Source organism: Camelus dromedarius, chromosome 3, assembly GCF_036321535.1.
Source record: "Camelus dromedarius isolate mCamDro1 chromosome 3, mCamDro1.pat, whole genome shotgun sequence".
NCBI lineage: Eukaryota > Metazoa > Chordata > Mammalia > Artiodactyla > Camelidae > Camelus > Camelus dromedarius.
This window is the reverse complement of record NC_087438.1, coordinates 28642645-28658204: the sequence shown is the minus strand read 5'-3', so window position 1 is coordinate 28658204 and position 15560 is coordinate 28642645. Positions and strand designations below refer to the sequence as shown.

The window sequence follows — 15560 nt, the reverse complement described above, 5'->3', positions numbered from 1 at the left end:
AATTCGGTTGTGACTAGGAATGTTTTTGTATGCACAAACTCATAATCATCACTGTCTTGCTGGTTAAAGCCCTCGCTAATGCTCCTGGAATTTATTCAAACTGCTAACTTTCCCCCTCCCCTGCCTGCCTTTTCATTCATACACACACAGCTATATATATAACCAAACATTCTGTAGAGTTCTTGTTTGGAGACTGAACTTGCAAAGGTGTTTTTTTCTTGACCTTTTATTGACTACTTTTAATATTGAACCATGAAAACGCACAAAACAGGGTTCATAATAATTCACACCCTGTACAGATATGTGAGACACCTGGTATTTAGCATTGCACTTGGTACATGGTGATGGATTTCCTGTATTCTCAAGCTTAGCTATTCTTTGGCAGACACAAGACTGATTTCTATGATATATGAAATGTATGTGAAAGTACTTTCAGCGTATAAATTGCCATATAAAAATTTGCATGATTTTTTCCTTTGTGAGGTATACCATAACCTCAAGTTCTGAGAGGAAATTGCCTCAGCAGGTCTGGAATTCAATACATATGAAATGATAAAAAGATAACTTCAGAGAAAGTTTGCTTAGAGTTAAAAGATCATGTCTATGTCCCATTTTACTATTTTCTCTAGTTTCTCTAGCCCCATACATACGCCAGCTGTTTGGAAAGGCTGGTGGTTTCTAATACCCTAAAACAAAGAGTAGCGTGTTGTAGGCGTCCAGGCAGGAAGTGAGGTCGGTTGATGACCTGAGCCTTTTTGGGTACCTTCTCAGATAGTCAGTAAACTCATCCCAAGTGAGGAAATCCTGATGTTCCTGGAGGAAACCCTGGATGGTCTGGAGAGCCTCAACCCCACCTGCACGAAGGCCTGCGGTGTATGGATGATCGCCGCCCTGAAGGAGCAAGGAGCTACTTTGGAAGATCAGGTGAACTGACAGCCAGTTTGACAACTGAGCATAATTTCTAACACTCCTGAAATACCAAATAGGCCACCACCTCTCAGTCGGTCCTCTGATGGGCTGCAGGCTCATGCTGAGGGCCTCTCTCCACCTGACTCGGTTGCCTCCCTGGGCTGGGATGATAGGAACTTTCCAAACCGCCACTCTCTGGACAGAGGAAGAATCTCTGAACCAAAGGCATTTGGATTATGGAAAACTGGGTTGCGAGGTCTGCAAGGATGAGAGGGGCTTTGTGAGTGCATGCCTTTGAGATTGTCCCTGAGGGCCAGGAGGGTCTCCAATTCCTCTGCCACTCTTCAGGCTGCTCTTGGACACACCTTAGGTCCTTTCTGATAAAGGAGGCTGTCACTGGGGACTTGATTGAAAGAAAAGTCCTCAATCCTTCCTCCCAGCTGGAGAGTTAAGCAGAGAGAACAGGATTTAAATTCAGGAAGCCTGATTAAAAGCTCTAAATAGAGATGCTCTATCCTCTCTCTTGAAGTCAGAAACAATACCAGCAATTCAGAGATGAATGAGGAGGAAGAGAAGTTTTAACTCAGTAAAGGCTTCCCAAGGGGAACAGGAGAAAGAAGTTATGGTCCCCCAAGCACCAGAGTCAACTACCCTAAATTAAAGAATTCTCAAATGCATGGCTTTAGGAAATGACCTCTGTGCTAATTACTATTCAATCAGGTTTTTTTTCCAAAAGCATTTATTGAGTACATACTATGTGCCAGGCACTGGGCCAGGCATGGAAGAATCAAAGGTTAATAAATTTGAAACGTTCATGTATTTGTGTGTTTAGCATAAAAGGGGAGTTGTTCACACACTAGGTAAAAGTTTACAATAGGGACCTAAATCCTCTCCAAGAATTATTGAAATGGGACTCTGTGGTAATCGTGTTTACAGGATATTTACAATAAAGAAATCATAATTTTGAGATGTTACGTTTAACCTAAAAATGTCTGTCCAAAGTCAGCAAGACAAATATTTACTAGGAGCAAAGTTACTTTAGCATAGAGACGTAGAGACATGCCCTTCCCCTTGTCAAAAATCCAGTTGTATAAGTTCATCCCCCACTGCACACAGGTTAACACCCCAATTCAGAAAGAGCCCTCAATGTCCCTTAGATTCTGGCTGCTGCTTTTCCATCAAGTTATCTTCTTTTATCACCCTCATTCTCCTTGTGCTCCAAACTGGACCATTCTTCTATTCCATAAACCTTTTCAAATTGGCTTCTAACATGCTCTCATGCTATTTTTCATATGGACTTTATTTTTCACAGCCACCAGGTTCACAGCAAAATTGAGGAGAAGGTACAGAGTTCCAAATACCCTGTCTCCACACAATCAACCCCACACCACAGTGGTACATTTGCTACCATCAGTGACACTACAGTGACACATCATATGATCACTCAAAGTCCATAGTGTACATTCGGGTCCACTCTCAGTGTTGACAAATGTATACTGACGTGCATCCACCGTTGTGGAATCAGACAGACTAGTTTCACTGCTCTCTAAACCCTCTGTGCTTTACTTTCGTGGTTTTTTTATTTTAATCTTTACCTGTGCTCTTCTTTCTGGGGAGAATGTCTTTCCCCAAGCAGATCTCCACCTTGCTTTCTGAGATTGCTATATATCCTTTGAGATCCAGACCAGATGCCCCTCCAGAGTGACCTCAGTTACTCCTGGATTCCCCATCAATCCTGTGCACCTCTTGTTTACCATTTGCCATACACTGCCTTGTGCCCAGGGCTCTGGGCATAAAGCTGAGGTCCTGTACTAGACCACTCATTCCTTTTGAGAAAGGGCTTCATCTTATTGATCCTTGGTAAATTCCCCACAATGCCTAACACAGCATCTGGTATGATGCAGCCTTTCACTAAATGTTTGCTAAATTGATTTAAGCATAAATGCCCAATTTGTCAGTAACAGCCCTGAGCAAGAGATAAGCCATGTATGGAATCAATTACTTTCATTATTTGTAATTCATCCACCACCACTTGTAATATGCTGACCATCCATGACCCAAGCCATCCATATAGAGGGAAAATGTTTGATTTGGCTTTTTCTTTTTAGCTGTTGGAAATCTTGGGCATAATTTATCATCACATGCCGGTCCTCAGACAAAAGGAGGAAAGTTTTCATTTCATGCTAGAAGCCATCTCCCAGATAGCCAGCTTTCACATGGATGCAGTTGTTGCCAACCTTTTGCAGAAGCCTCTGCCCTTTGACAGGTAGATTCTAACTGAGCTGGTCCCTTCTCCCAGGGAAGTCCACTCTGTAAGGCATTGGGCAAGAATTTGTGGTTTGAGAGAAAGACAGCAGACAAAAGTCGAAAACATTGCATCTGAATAATTTCAGAAATGGTGTTTGAACCACAAGTAATGGTTTTCCAAGTGTTTTTCAAATACACGTCTTCATTGAATAATGATTTTATATATATTTACATCTATAATACATCTATATGAGAGGTTTATGTCGTGATGGACATTAACAAACCCAAGGCCAGTAAGCTAGACTGTTGAATAAAATATCCTTATTATCCCTGGGCAAGTTGGCATGTCCATCTGACCTTGAAATTGTGATGAGCCATAATGTGGTTTTAGAGCAGATCAGCTGGAAAAGCTCATGTGCCAAGGAGTTGTGCCTTATCGGCTCCCTGCCTTGCCTCTCCAGGGACACAAAGACACTGTGGAAGGCTCTGGCTGAGAACCCAGCCTCCAGTGGCAAACTCCTACGGGCCTTAATAGACAAACTGGGGAACGGACTAGAAGATGATTTAGCTGGAATAGATGCAATTTCCGTGAGTTGTACATCCCATCAGCGCCTGGAATGGCGCCCCACTCCGCGATCGCTCCCGCCTGGCACCTGGTGATGTAGTGTTATTCACATGTCTCCCCCCCTCATATCCTGGTTTTAAACTGACTCCAGTTTATATTGGACAAATAGTGCAGTGATTTTTGTCCATCACTGATCATGTTTAGAAGCAAATTTTTCATCAGCCCAAAGAAAATCTGTGTATCTCTATTTCCACCTCAGTCTTCAAGTTACCCAAAACATCCCTTTTTTGTTGAAATACCCCAATACTGGAAAACATTCCATTTTACATGACTGGTGCCCCCCTAGAGTCCGGAGTCACCCCACATGGCAGTCCTGAGAGAGAAACACAGTATGAATTGAGACGTTTCCAGGCAAATAAGCCCTCCCTTTTCAATGTATTTTGAACCCTAAGTGTGGTCTATCTGGAAAGCAGTCATCTGGGGAGAAAACAAAGCGTGAAGATTAGTCATGACAAGGCTTTTCTCCCCTCAGGTGGCCTGTGCGATCCATGAGGTGGTGTCGACCGGCAGCCCTGTCACAGGCTTATACCCGGAGCTATTCACCCTTCTCCTGAAGCTGGTCAGCTGCACGCTGGGCCAGAAGATGCCCACGACGACCTTGAACCGCAGGCGCCGGGTGATGCCACAGGGAGAGCGACAGCAGATCTCAGACCCCAGCAGGTAAATGGCCTGGCGGGGAGGGAGGGCCTTCCAGAGCAGTGCTGACCCCAGACTCCAGAAAAGGGACTATGGAAGTCCAGGCCTGTGCCTTCTGGTAGGGCCCTGACTGCCTCTAGAAACAAGGCCCCTCCATCCTGAAGGCTTGTAGTTCTTCCCTGAGCCAGTACCCAGGCCCCAGCGCGGCTGCCCAGAACAGTCACGTAATGAATAAGCAGCTATGTCCTCTTCCCTCGAGGACCCAGCCCATTTCCTTTGTTTCCTTTCACTGAGAACTTTCAGGGAGAGCTAGAATTCTGTGATATTCAAGGCCACCAGGGAAAGAAGAAAAATAAAAATAAATACCCTATTTCATCAGATCGAAGACTTCACCAGTTGAAGGAAGCAGAATTATTTTGGATACCACTGAGAAAGAGAAAAAAAAGAGTCCCCATTTAGCCATGAATCAATGCTCTCTTACATTTTTTTATTGAAATATAGTCAGTTTACAACATTGTGTCAATTTCTGATGTACAGCATAATGTTTCAGTCATACATACACATATATTCCTTTCATATTCTCTATGATGTTCTCTTATATTTTTTAATTTGTATTTTATATTGATCCAAAGAGCTCCTTTAGGATTATTAGGCATAGATTTTTATCCTGTGTTACACAGCTGTTTCCTTGCTCTTGCATAACTTTTTATTCCAAGGTGTCATCAACCTTTTTCTAGACAATGTATGCAGTAGTCAGGCTCAGCACACATAGTTACGCTAACACACATGGCTTCACTAAAATGACCACAGCATAAAGAGGCACACCTAACTCCACGTGTGTCCATGCGTTGTATACACAGGCAGCACGACCACATCACCACGACTGTCTGGCCAACGATGGTAACGCGCTATCCATTGCGAGATGCATCCTGATTTCCCAGCTACTGTTTTAAAATCAGTGAAACATGATATTTTGCACTGTCCATCCTTAGGGCTTTATTTTCTCAGGAAAGATTGACAAGATTTTGTGGCATCATTTACCAACTCAAATCATCCCAATGCCCCCTTGACCCCAGAACTAAAGAGTGAGAGCCAGCTGCCTGTGTTTTCCTTGCCAACATTCATTTACCCAGGATTGAGGGAGCATCATGGGGAATAGGAAGAGTGAACATGGGGATTCACAGTTCCCTGCGTGGGGTTGACTTACTTTTGTGATGTCAACTGTCTCCTCCAGGCTCTCAGCGACAACTCTGAAGTGTGTGCAAGCCCAGGCCATGAGAGAAGGCCTGGCCAAAGAATCTGACGAGGGGGACAACGTATGGACCCTGCTCAGCAGCCCCGGTACCCACCACCTGGGAGTATGTGCACTGGCCAGGTAACGTGCAGATATTCTAGAACTAGATGCAAAGGGAAAAAAAACCTAAAAATTAAGTAAAAATGCAATGCAGGCAACTTCACTGAGAGCAGTCGACTCACCAAGGACCTACAGTCCAGGGAAAAAAATAGGGAAGAAAGAGCAAAGCGGTTTGGGAAGAGCTGGTGGAATCAGCCGTAAACTCACCAAGCCCTCAAAACACAGTGATACAACCAATAGCTTTAGGCAAACGGCACTTCAGTCGGGACCTTGGATAGGCTATTATAAAGCTTAAGCCTTGGTGCTCTTTCCTTTTTAACATTCCTTTTTAGATCATTTATTTTCCTGATAGAGAAATAGACTGAAGTGTCTTCCATCATTTTGAAAGAAAATGGTCTCTGCTACAATGGGAGGCTTGGTTTTTCCAGGAGCATGACGGTGTGGCAACACGGCATCATACTGGACATCATGGACCAGCTCCTGCCGTCCCTCACCTCCTCCTCCGAGAACTACCGGATAACTGGCACAGCTTTCTTCTCTGAGGCAAGGAGGGCAGCCATCCCAGCAGGGTCATTGGGTTCCCCGGAGGGATTTCTCTCGGGACTTCAGTGGGAGCTGGAGCCATGGAAGAGGGACCCTCCACGGGAGCTTTGGGAGCAGAGACCCAGCTACAGGCAGAGACACGGCACTTGATCAGGGAGAGAGAGAGGAAGCCATATCCTCTCCCTGCCCTCTGCTCTGCAGAAATCATCTCCCAGGACACAGAAGGGTAGAGAATAAACCCGGAAGGAACAAAACAAAAAGTAACCAACAAATGTATTACTGTGATCCTTTCAAACTCTGAGATAACGGGCTGACTCAGACGATCCAGAGAAGAGACGTTGTCAGTACCTCGTTTTCCCTGCTGCATTTTTCCTCTTAGATGGGAAATATCTTCTCTTTTTTTATATTATTACTGAAGTAGAGTTGATTTACAATGTCATGTTAGTTTCTGGTGTACAGCACAGTGATTCAGTTATACATATACAAATATCATGTGATTTCACTTATTTGTGGAATCTAAAATAATGACACAAATGAACTTATTTAGAAATATCTTCTCAACGAGGTACTTTGGTTTCTCATCACCACGTAGCCTTGATCCGTGAGGCGCTCACAGCTAGAGCTTAGCTCCTGCGAGATGTGCTAACTCACCCAAGGGCTCCCTCCTCTGCTCCCCAAGCAGCTGAGCCCTACTCCTTAACCTGAGTTAGGATGCCTTTGACACTCACCAGAAGGGAGGCCGTGCCCTGATCTAAAGGGGAGGAGCATGTCGTTTTCAGCTCATGAAGGAGCCAATCCTCTGGAAGCACGGGAATCTGCGGGAAGTGCTGATCCTCATGGATCAGAGTGCCTGGGACTCCAACGCCATCCTGAGGCAAATGGCCATCCGAGGTCTCGGTAATACGGCTTCGGGAGCCCCTCACAAGGTAAAAGGAGTTTAGTGGGGACGAAAAAATGGTCCATCTAAGTAGAGGGTTTTTTGGTGGGTTTTTTGGGGTTTTTTGTTTTTTTGTTTTTTGTTTTTTTTTTTTTTTGGTGGGGAGGTAATTAGGTATCTATTTATTTAAATGGAGGTACTAAAAATTGAACCCAGAAAAAAGAAAAAAAAACATAGGTAAAAGCTAAAAAGAAAAAAACAATTGAACCCAGGCCCTCGTGCATGCCAAGTATGCATTCTACCACTGAGCTATATCCTCCCCGCTTAAGTAGAGTTTTCAAATAATTATTGACTCACTCCTCACCTCGTGGTTGCATGGAAATGAAGTGAAAATCCAAATAAATTGCTGAGGTGGTGGCTCTTAGATTGAAGTACATGTGACCCCAACAGAATTTCAGTCCCCTCGTCTGAGGTCTCCTACCCTGTTCCAGGCACACATAGAACAATTTTTGAGATTAAAAGACCGTATTTCAAAATAGGTGAAGAAGCATAAGCAGATAATACTAGAATCTGTCATCAGAGGCCTCTACCACCTGGCCCGCACCGAGGTTGTCTGTGAAAGCTTGAAGGCACTAAAAATGATCCTGGAGCTGCTCACAGACCGAGATATCAGCTTCTACTTCAAAGAAATAGTGCTGCAGACAAGAACCTTCTTTGAAGACGTAAGTGAGTCTGGTCAGGAGTCTTCTCTCCCCAGAAGGAAGGAGTGAACAGAAAGAGGCTCAGATAGCGCTGGTAGCAGACTGTGTCGGTGTCCAGCTGCATGCCTGGGCCTGCCCCTGAGGTCACCTGTTCATTTCCTGGGAGGCTGTTGGCTTCCTGGGTCTCTGCCCGAGGGTACTCTCCCGGCCAGGGAATCACGATTGGGCTGAGCAAGGTGGGCCAGACCTGTTGGGAAGGGACCCTCAAACAATAAGAAACAAGCGTTTGAAGGATGGAGTGCTCCTTGCCCATCAGGGGGCCACATATGACAAATCCCCTTTCGTATGTTTCTTCTCTTCCCTGTCACTCTTCCTGGGCTCACCTCTCAAATAAATTTCTTTTTTTTTTTCTAACAGAGGTACTGGGGATTGAACCCAGGCCCTCATGCATGCTAAGTGCGAACTCTACCACTGAGCTATACCTTACCTGCTCCAAATAAATTTCTTACTCCTAAATCCTCATCTCAAATTTGCTGCTGGGGGAAACACAGATTATGACAGTACTCAATACAGGACTAGACGTTGTTGCTTCCAGCACTTTCTTTCCCACATCCAAGATCTCAAAGATTCAAAATGCCTGTGCAGTTCATTTCATCCAGGAGTTGGTCAACTGACCTGTGGTTCATGGGCCACATTTGACCCAGAGCATCTTTTTGTAAATTAGGTTTTATTGGAACACAGCCATGCTCACTGGTTACTTATTATCTGTGGCTGCTTGCACACTTCATCCACAGAGCTCATTCATTGTTACAGAAACTGGCCTGCAAAGTCTGAATTAGTCACTGTTTGGCCTTTTACAGAAAAAGTTTGTCAACCCCTGATGTGGTGTGTAGCCCTCATTTCAAAAAACATCAGTCCATGATCTTAGACAAAGGAAGGTCATTCTCCTTTATGTCTTCTGGGAAACTAGATTTTCTTAGTTCTTTTCGGTTTATTCATTGTCATCAATGTAAAAATCTATTTCACGTCTAACTTAGATCTATCTTTTGTGATCTAAACCTGTCTGCTCATGTTGTGTTGTCTGTCAGAGGAGACAGAAGCCGCTGGTTGCCTCCTCTAGTGCATCCTTCTTAAACATTAAGGCTTTATTAAATTACCCATTCACCTGATAGTCTCCAGACTGAAAAGTGTTTATTTCTGTCATTATTCACCATAAACCTAATTTTTCAGCTCCTTAAATATTTTACAAGCTAGTGACTGTGTTGTATCTCTAAATGAAGCCTGAGAAGTATTGAATAGAATCAAAAGAAAAATTACCTCTCAAGTCCAATCTTTTTCTATTTATTCTCTCCAAAGTTTTTTTAATCGTGCCCTTTCTTCATGACTCCTTAGCAATTGATTAACCACACAGACCCCCAGATTTCAGTCTGCCACTCATGCCCGCAGTCAATAGTCCTCCATTTTTGTGATTTTCCATTTCCCTTGTTTGTGTCCAGCCTAAACCTAGCCTTTGAGAGCCGCTTTCTGCTGGTTTCCAACTACTTTCTCCAATGTACCAGTATTACTTTTAATTTTCATCTTGTCCTCAAGTGTACTTACTGGGATCTCAATCTTCTGTAAAATAACAAGGATGTTCTTTTTGTTTTCATTACACAGATAACAGATGACAATCTTTACCAACAAAGGGCTGAAGTCGCCCATACAGAGCCTCACCTGCTAGGTTTCCCTGGGCTGTTGTGGATCCAATGATAGTAACTCTCTTGGATCTGAGCCTCCAATGATCACAAGTCGATCCATGAGTTTTGTGATCAAGAGAATATTTCTGTCTTATTGTAGAGGAGAAAAATCTAAAGTCTCTCTGGTTGTTAGATTAGAACTTTCTCATTCCTAGTAGGTATCAATTTCATCAAATTCACATAAAAGTCAAGTTTGACAAAACTTGAGTCTTCATTATGCTCTCTTTCTGCATCTAACGATGATATTTTGCCCCTGTATTTTTCTATAGATTAAGCATACAACTCTGCAACCTCCAAGTTTTTCCTTTCTTTTCTTCAATATTTAAGCACTTTCTTGAAAAATCTCAAAATACAGCCACACTTTGATGAAACAGTAGAACAGCAAATGTGGCTGCTGTCCCAGGCTCCAGGTCCTGTGCACTGCTGTTCCCCACACTGTCACCCTGAGCCAGCACCTCAATCTCCGTGACAAGGACATCAACCCTCAGATCCCTCCTGGCACCCAGAACACTTTGCCCCTTCTCTTCTCTGCTTTTTCATCATCCCAATTGGCTGATTCTCTTTTGACCTAGCATTAGATCATTGATTTTAGAAAATTCAAAAAATTCTTTAAGAAGTGGATACCTCTCTACCTTTTGGATACTTTGCTATTGGTTTTCTTTCTTTTTCTAAAAAGAGACCTTTTAAAAATATACCCTGACCTTACTCCTGGTGCATTTAAGGCACATTTCTACTTCGATTTCCATTCTGTGAGGTCCCAGCTCATGTATTCAGTTAACTTTTCTGGACTTTTCTCAACAAGTCATCTTTATTTGTTATGGAAGACCTTTATTAAGTTCCTTTTTCACAGCATTTTGTTGACGCGCCCACTTCTTATACATTTTGTTTTGCCATCAAAATTAACTCCTCTGTTCTGTAGTTCTGCATCCTTCAGATGCAGACCTTTCAGATCTGCTGATCTGAAAATATCTTTATTTCCTCTTGTAGTAATTTGAATGAGAACAGAATTCTAGAATGAAAAATTTCTACCATTAAAAAAAAATTAACTCCTTCCTCTCAATTCATGGGAGTGCTTTTTTTGTTTGCCCTTGTTCATTGCTAATCGAAATAATATTCTGCTATTCAGAATGACTTTTCCCTCCATCCCTCTGCATTCATATGGGTATGTTAAACTACTTTTCTAGGTCACCTCCCCCACAAAAAAAAATAAGAAAAAAGGATGAAAAAAGAAAACCTCCAGAAAATTCATCAGAGTCTGTTAGAACTCTGGACCACAACAACAAGGTGTCTGAGATCCTAGAAGGCCATCTTTCTCTACCACCTTTTCCTTTGCTGCTAAAAAGCATCACCCACCCTCCTGGACAGCAGGCGGGGGGCTCCATAACGTCACATATGCAAGAGTACAGCTAAGCTCTTGTTTGTTTATCCTCCCTCTCTGACACCCAAGGCCCAGATTTTTGAGCTTCCTATAATCCCTTTGGAAAGTACTTGGGGTCTCTGAGGGAGTCCTAGGCCTTGGGCAATTTAGATCAGAGGCCTCCTAATTTCAGGCTAATGATGCTATCAGGCTAATTTGTGTAAAATACAGAATAAACAGAACCATCCCTAGCTGCCAGCACTCCCTGTTTCTCATTCCTGTGGTCACGGTTCCCCATCAGCTACTGAAAAGCAGAAACCAAACCTCTAGCTCCACGGTATCACTTACACCCCAGACCTGTGGTCATTTAAACTCGTGTGGGTAAAAGCTGCTGGGTGAGCATTCTTAGAATCCACAGGGTTATGACAGGTGTGCATCAGTGCTGGGTTCCAGCCTCCCTTTACTGAAGTGGGGCAGGGCGGGACGGGGTGGGGGCCACCAGCAGCGGGTGGCCTGTGTGGGGGACTCACCCACAACATGCCTCTGTCACCACAGGAGCAGGATGATGTGAGGCTGACCGCCATCCTCTTATTTGAGAATCTGGCATGCCTAACAGGAAGAAAGTGGAAGATTTTCTTTGCTGAAGAAATAAAAAAGAGCATGATTTCATTCCTTCTCCACCTCTGGGATCCCAATCCCAAGATCGGGACTGTAAGTGGCCCTTGCACAGAAGCCTGTACCTCCCCACAAACCCATGGCCAAGAGGTGCTGGGAAGCCTAGTCTTCCTGGACCAGAAGCCAGATTTGAAGGCTCCCCTCTCAAATGAACCTGAAACCACTTCACCAATCCTGGGGGCTTTTTTGCCATCCCCTCTGGAGTTTGCGTTTCCATCCTTGAAACTGGGAAGGTGGCAGCACTGAGTGTGAAGCCCTGCATGTCACTGACTTTTACTGTTCCTTTCCCAACACACCAGTCAGTATTTCTCCCCTTCTGGAAGGGGATCCAGCATTATGGACCGTGACGCAGAAAACTGTTTTCCAGGCGTGCCGAGAAGTCCTGATCATCTGCATTCCATTTCTGGGTCTCCAGGAACTCTATGGGGTATTAGATCATCTCCTTGACGGTCAAGATCTACCAAGGGCCAGGGATTTCTATAGGCAATTCTGTGTGAAACTGGTGAGTGTGCAGTAGAAGCTGCTTCCAAAAATGCCAGACAAGAGTCCAGACAAATCCCAGAAGGCAAACAGCATAGCAAGGAATCCTGGCCAGAGCCAGAACTGTCCTAGAAGGATTCTTGGTGGCCTGCCACATTACCCTCTGTTCTTTACCCAAGTCCCAACTGTGATCCGTTCTCAGTTCCTGAAACACATCTGTTGATTTGTCCCAAAGCCCCAGTGCCATGCTGATTAAATTGAGAATGAAACAGCCGTAAGACATCTTCGAACAGAGTAATTAATGGCTGTATGGGTGCTTGCTGGCCTTTAGAAGTCTCTCCTTAGGACCTCTAGGATGCTGAATTTCACAACAGGTCACTTTCCAGTTGCCCTCTTTGTAACACACATCTCTCTTCTAGGCAAAGAAAAACCAAGAAATCCTGTGGATCCTCCACACACACTCATTCACCTTCTTCAGCAGCAGCTGGGAGATGATCAGGAGCGCAGCCGTCAAACTCACAGGTGAGGGCATGTCTGCCTTCCACACTCCTAGGTCTGCACCTTGTGCTTTGTCTGGAAGCTACCCCAGCGTGAATGCTGGCATGATTGGCATGACCCAAAAGACACCAAAAAACAAAACAAAAAAAGCCAGAAAGGAATCCATTTCATGTCTTGCAACATTTTGCCTCCAAAGAACCTGTTCTCTTTTGCAGATGAAAACATAGCCTGCTGTGTTTCTCCTGGTTCCAAGTCACTGCTCTTTCTTTACCCCAAGTCTTTGCTCCAAGCCTGCTGCTTTCGCCTCAATGTCTTCCTTTGCATTATCCCTTAAGATTAAACTGGAGTCAACCTTTAAGCTCAGTTCAAGCTGAGAGCTTTAGTAGCAATGTGATCCTAGTAGAAAGTGTGTGGGTGCAGGAGCCAGCAGACCTTGGCTCTGCTGTGTGATTCTGGACAGTTCATATCTCTGTGTTGCCTCTTGGTCTGATCTGTAAAATAAAGGAGGAAAGTCAGTGAATCTCAGAGGATGCCTCTATTAGGAAATTCTAAGTCTGTTCCAACTAATCCAGCGCACCGTGAACAGGCCCACTCAGTTGGCCACCTTTAAGATTGGGTTAAAGCCTGAGATTCCTTATGGATCGTGTGTGTGACCCTCCCTAACTGCACTGCAAACTTTTTGAAGACAGGGCCCATAGCTTACACATGTTTGAAACCCTGACAACTGGTGCCCCCTAGAGGACATAGTGTGAGTTTTCCCAAATCCATGGTGAGTGGCTGACAGCTTCCAGCCGTGGCACTCAAGACCCAGCAGATGTCACCCTCACATCCTCCTGGAGATGCAGAGGGAGTCTGTAGCTTGTTCAGTCACCAGCCAGAACATTAACTTACAACCAAGTGCAGAGTCTGACCTGACCTGCTTTTCATGGCCTGTTCCTCTATAATGAAACCAGTAACTTCCTCCTGCTGCTTTTAGATGCTATCGTTCTTAATTTGACCAACCAATATGTGGAGTTATTGGACAGAGAACAGCTGACCACGCGTGAGTACCAACCCTGGCTTCTGCCCAGAGCACTGTCAAGTTCTTAGAGAAAGAGAAATCAATGATGATCCAAGTTCCATGTCAGCCCTGAAGTTAAAAATCATAGTGTCCCCATTAGCAATCGCCTCTGATACTCCCTAGATACTGGAATTTCTCCAGAGTGTAATGCAACCTGGCTCCACTTCGCTGTGGGTGTCTTTCCCACCAGACCTTGATTTTCCAATTGTAAGCCTAGTGACCACAAGGTCAGGATCTTCTCTTCCCTTATTTTAATGTTAAAATAGATTCTCAACTTGTGGCTTTAGACCCTACATGTTAGGGTAAAACGTGAGCCCAAGGGCCTGAGCCCCACACAGCATAGGCCCTCAGTGGGGGCCTCACTGTGCTGCAGAACTTGGGCCTTGGCTTCCTCATTCACTGGATGTTTCTAATCTTTCCATTTCAGGGCTCCAGGCACTTCGGCAAGACCCCTGTATCAGCGTCCAGAGGGCAGCGGAAGCTGCCTTGCAGACCCTCTTGAGAAGGTATAAAGAGACAAGCATCCGTCCGTAAACCATCGGGAAATAAACTGCTAGGCTTTTTCTGTAACTGACTCCTGTCTCCATCCTCGTAACTGACGAAACTGCAGCACCTCTAGGAAAGAGATGGCACCTGGGGTGGAGATGTTGAGGGGGTAGTGCATTCCTTACCCTCCAGGGTCTCCCATTAGTGAAAACCAATCGCACCAATGCACCTGAGGGGAAACCTGTGATCTGAGTGTGGACAGCCTTCACGGCTTTGCATAGGCTAGCCTCCGGGCTTGGGAAGCTTGCCTCCCAGTGGCTATCAAAACAGGACAGAACGTGAAACAGTTCTGCTGCCATTAAGAAAAGGACCACTGCTTGTTTCCACACATAGCCTTTTCGTCTCACATCTTTGCCAGCTTTGAATTACGACCTTCACTCTTCCCTTTCTAAAAAAAATAGTCTTATAACAAACTTTAACCTGTCTGTTCTTTCTTAAGTTGTAATTTATGTTTCGAGACCACACGGGGTGTTTTTCTACAAAAAAAACCCTTTCTGACATTCTACTAAATCTCATAGTTTCCTTTCCATTTTTGTCCTAAAGCATTCCTCCTTTTGAATTGTGTGTGTGGGTGTGCATGTGTTAACCTTCTCCACAGCATCTGAATCATAATTCTTTACTCTTTTCCACAATGAACACCTGAAAGGTCACCTACAGGAAATTATGTACATAAAAAGAAGTTTCTAATGCAGAACCTGGCACACATTTACAACGTTATTAAATTGATGTATCTCTTTACAAATTCCTTTTACCTATGTCCTAATCCCTTCGTCCTCAAGCCCTTTGGGAAAGCATCTTTTGTTTCTACAAAACCTTTTAGGAACCAAAGGAATCTTTTTGTTCAGAGATTTTAGGCCAGAGTCCATTTTTTCATTCATGTAACAAATACTCATTGAGTGCCATCAATTTATAAGGCACTATTATAGCCACTGGGCTACAAATATGAGGAACAAAATAGAAAAATTCTACACTTATGGAGCTTATATTCTATGACATCTGCGTACAAATTCCAGAGGATGGAGCCAGCCTCCAAGACGGCTCCCAGTGATTCTTGCCTGCTGGTGTTGTGCTCTCCTCCCATGGTCCACAGAAATGACCTGTGCAATCAACAAAATGGCTCAAGGGGGAGGGTGTAGCTCAGTGGTAGAGCGCGTTCTCAGCATGCATGAGGTCCTGGATTCAGTCCCCAGTAACCCTGTTAAAATTAGTAAATAAATCTAATTACCTCCCCCTCCAAAACAAAACTAAAATACAATAGTTCAGAGATGAGAGAGTGTGATTTCCAAGGCAAGGTCATAAATGGTATTGCACTCTCT

General features: G+C 44.2%; 1 protein-coding gene across 1 annotated transcript in view; it reads left to right on the top strand.

The window, feature by feature from the left end:
- Positions 1 to 14232, top strand: part of MROH2B (maestro heat like repeat family member 2B) — a 59372-nt gene extending 45140 nt beyond the window's left edge. The window contains exons 30-42 of the mRNA XM_010974454.3: positions 772 to 924; positions 3018 to 3175; positions 3618 to 3744; positions 4254 to 4441; positions 5652 to 5792; positions 6200 to 6314; positions 7094 to 7240; positions 7731 to 7913; positions 11541 to 11696; positions 12028 to 12162; positions 12560 to 12662; positions 13615 to 13680; positions 14126 to 14232. Of these exons, the coding sequence (XP_010972756.3) occupies positions 772 to 924; positions 3018 to 3175; positions 3618 to 3744; positions 4254 to 4441; positions 5652 to 5792; positions 6200 to 6314; positions 7094 to 7240; positions 7731 to 7913; positions 11541 to 11696; positions 12028 to 12162; positions 12560 to 12662; positions 13615 to 13680; positions 14126 to 14232 (1779 nt within the window). The remainder of the gene's footprint in view (positions 1 to 771; positions 925 to 3017; positions 3176 to 3617; positions 3745 to 4253; positions 4442 to 5651; positions 5793 to 6199; positions 6315 to 7093; positions 7241 to 7730; positions 7914 to 11540; positions 11697 to 12027; positions 12163 to 12559; positions 12663 to 13614; positions 13681 to 14125) is intronic.
- The last annotated feature ends 1328 nt before the right edge of the window (positions 14233 to 15560 follow it).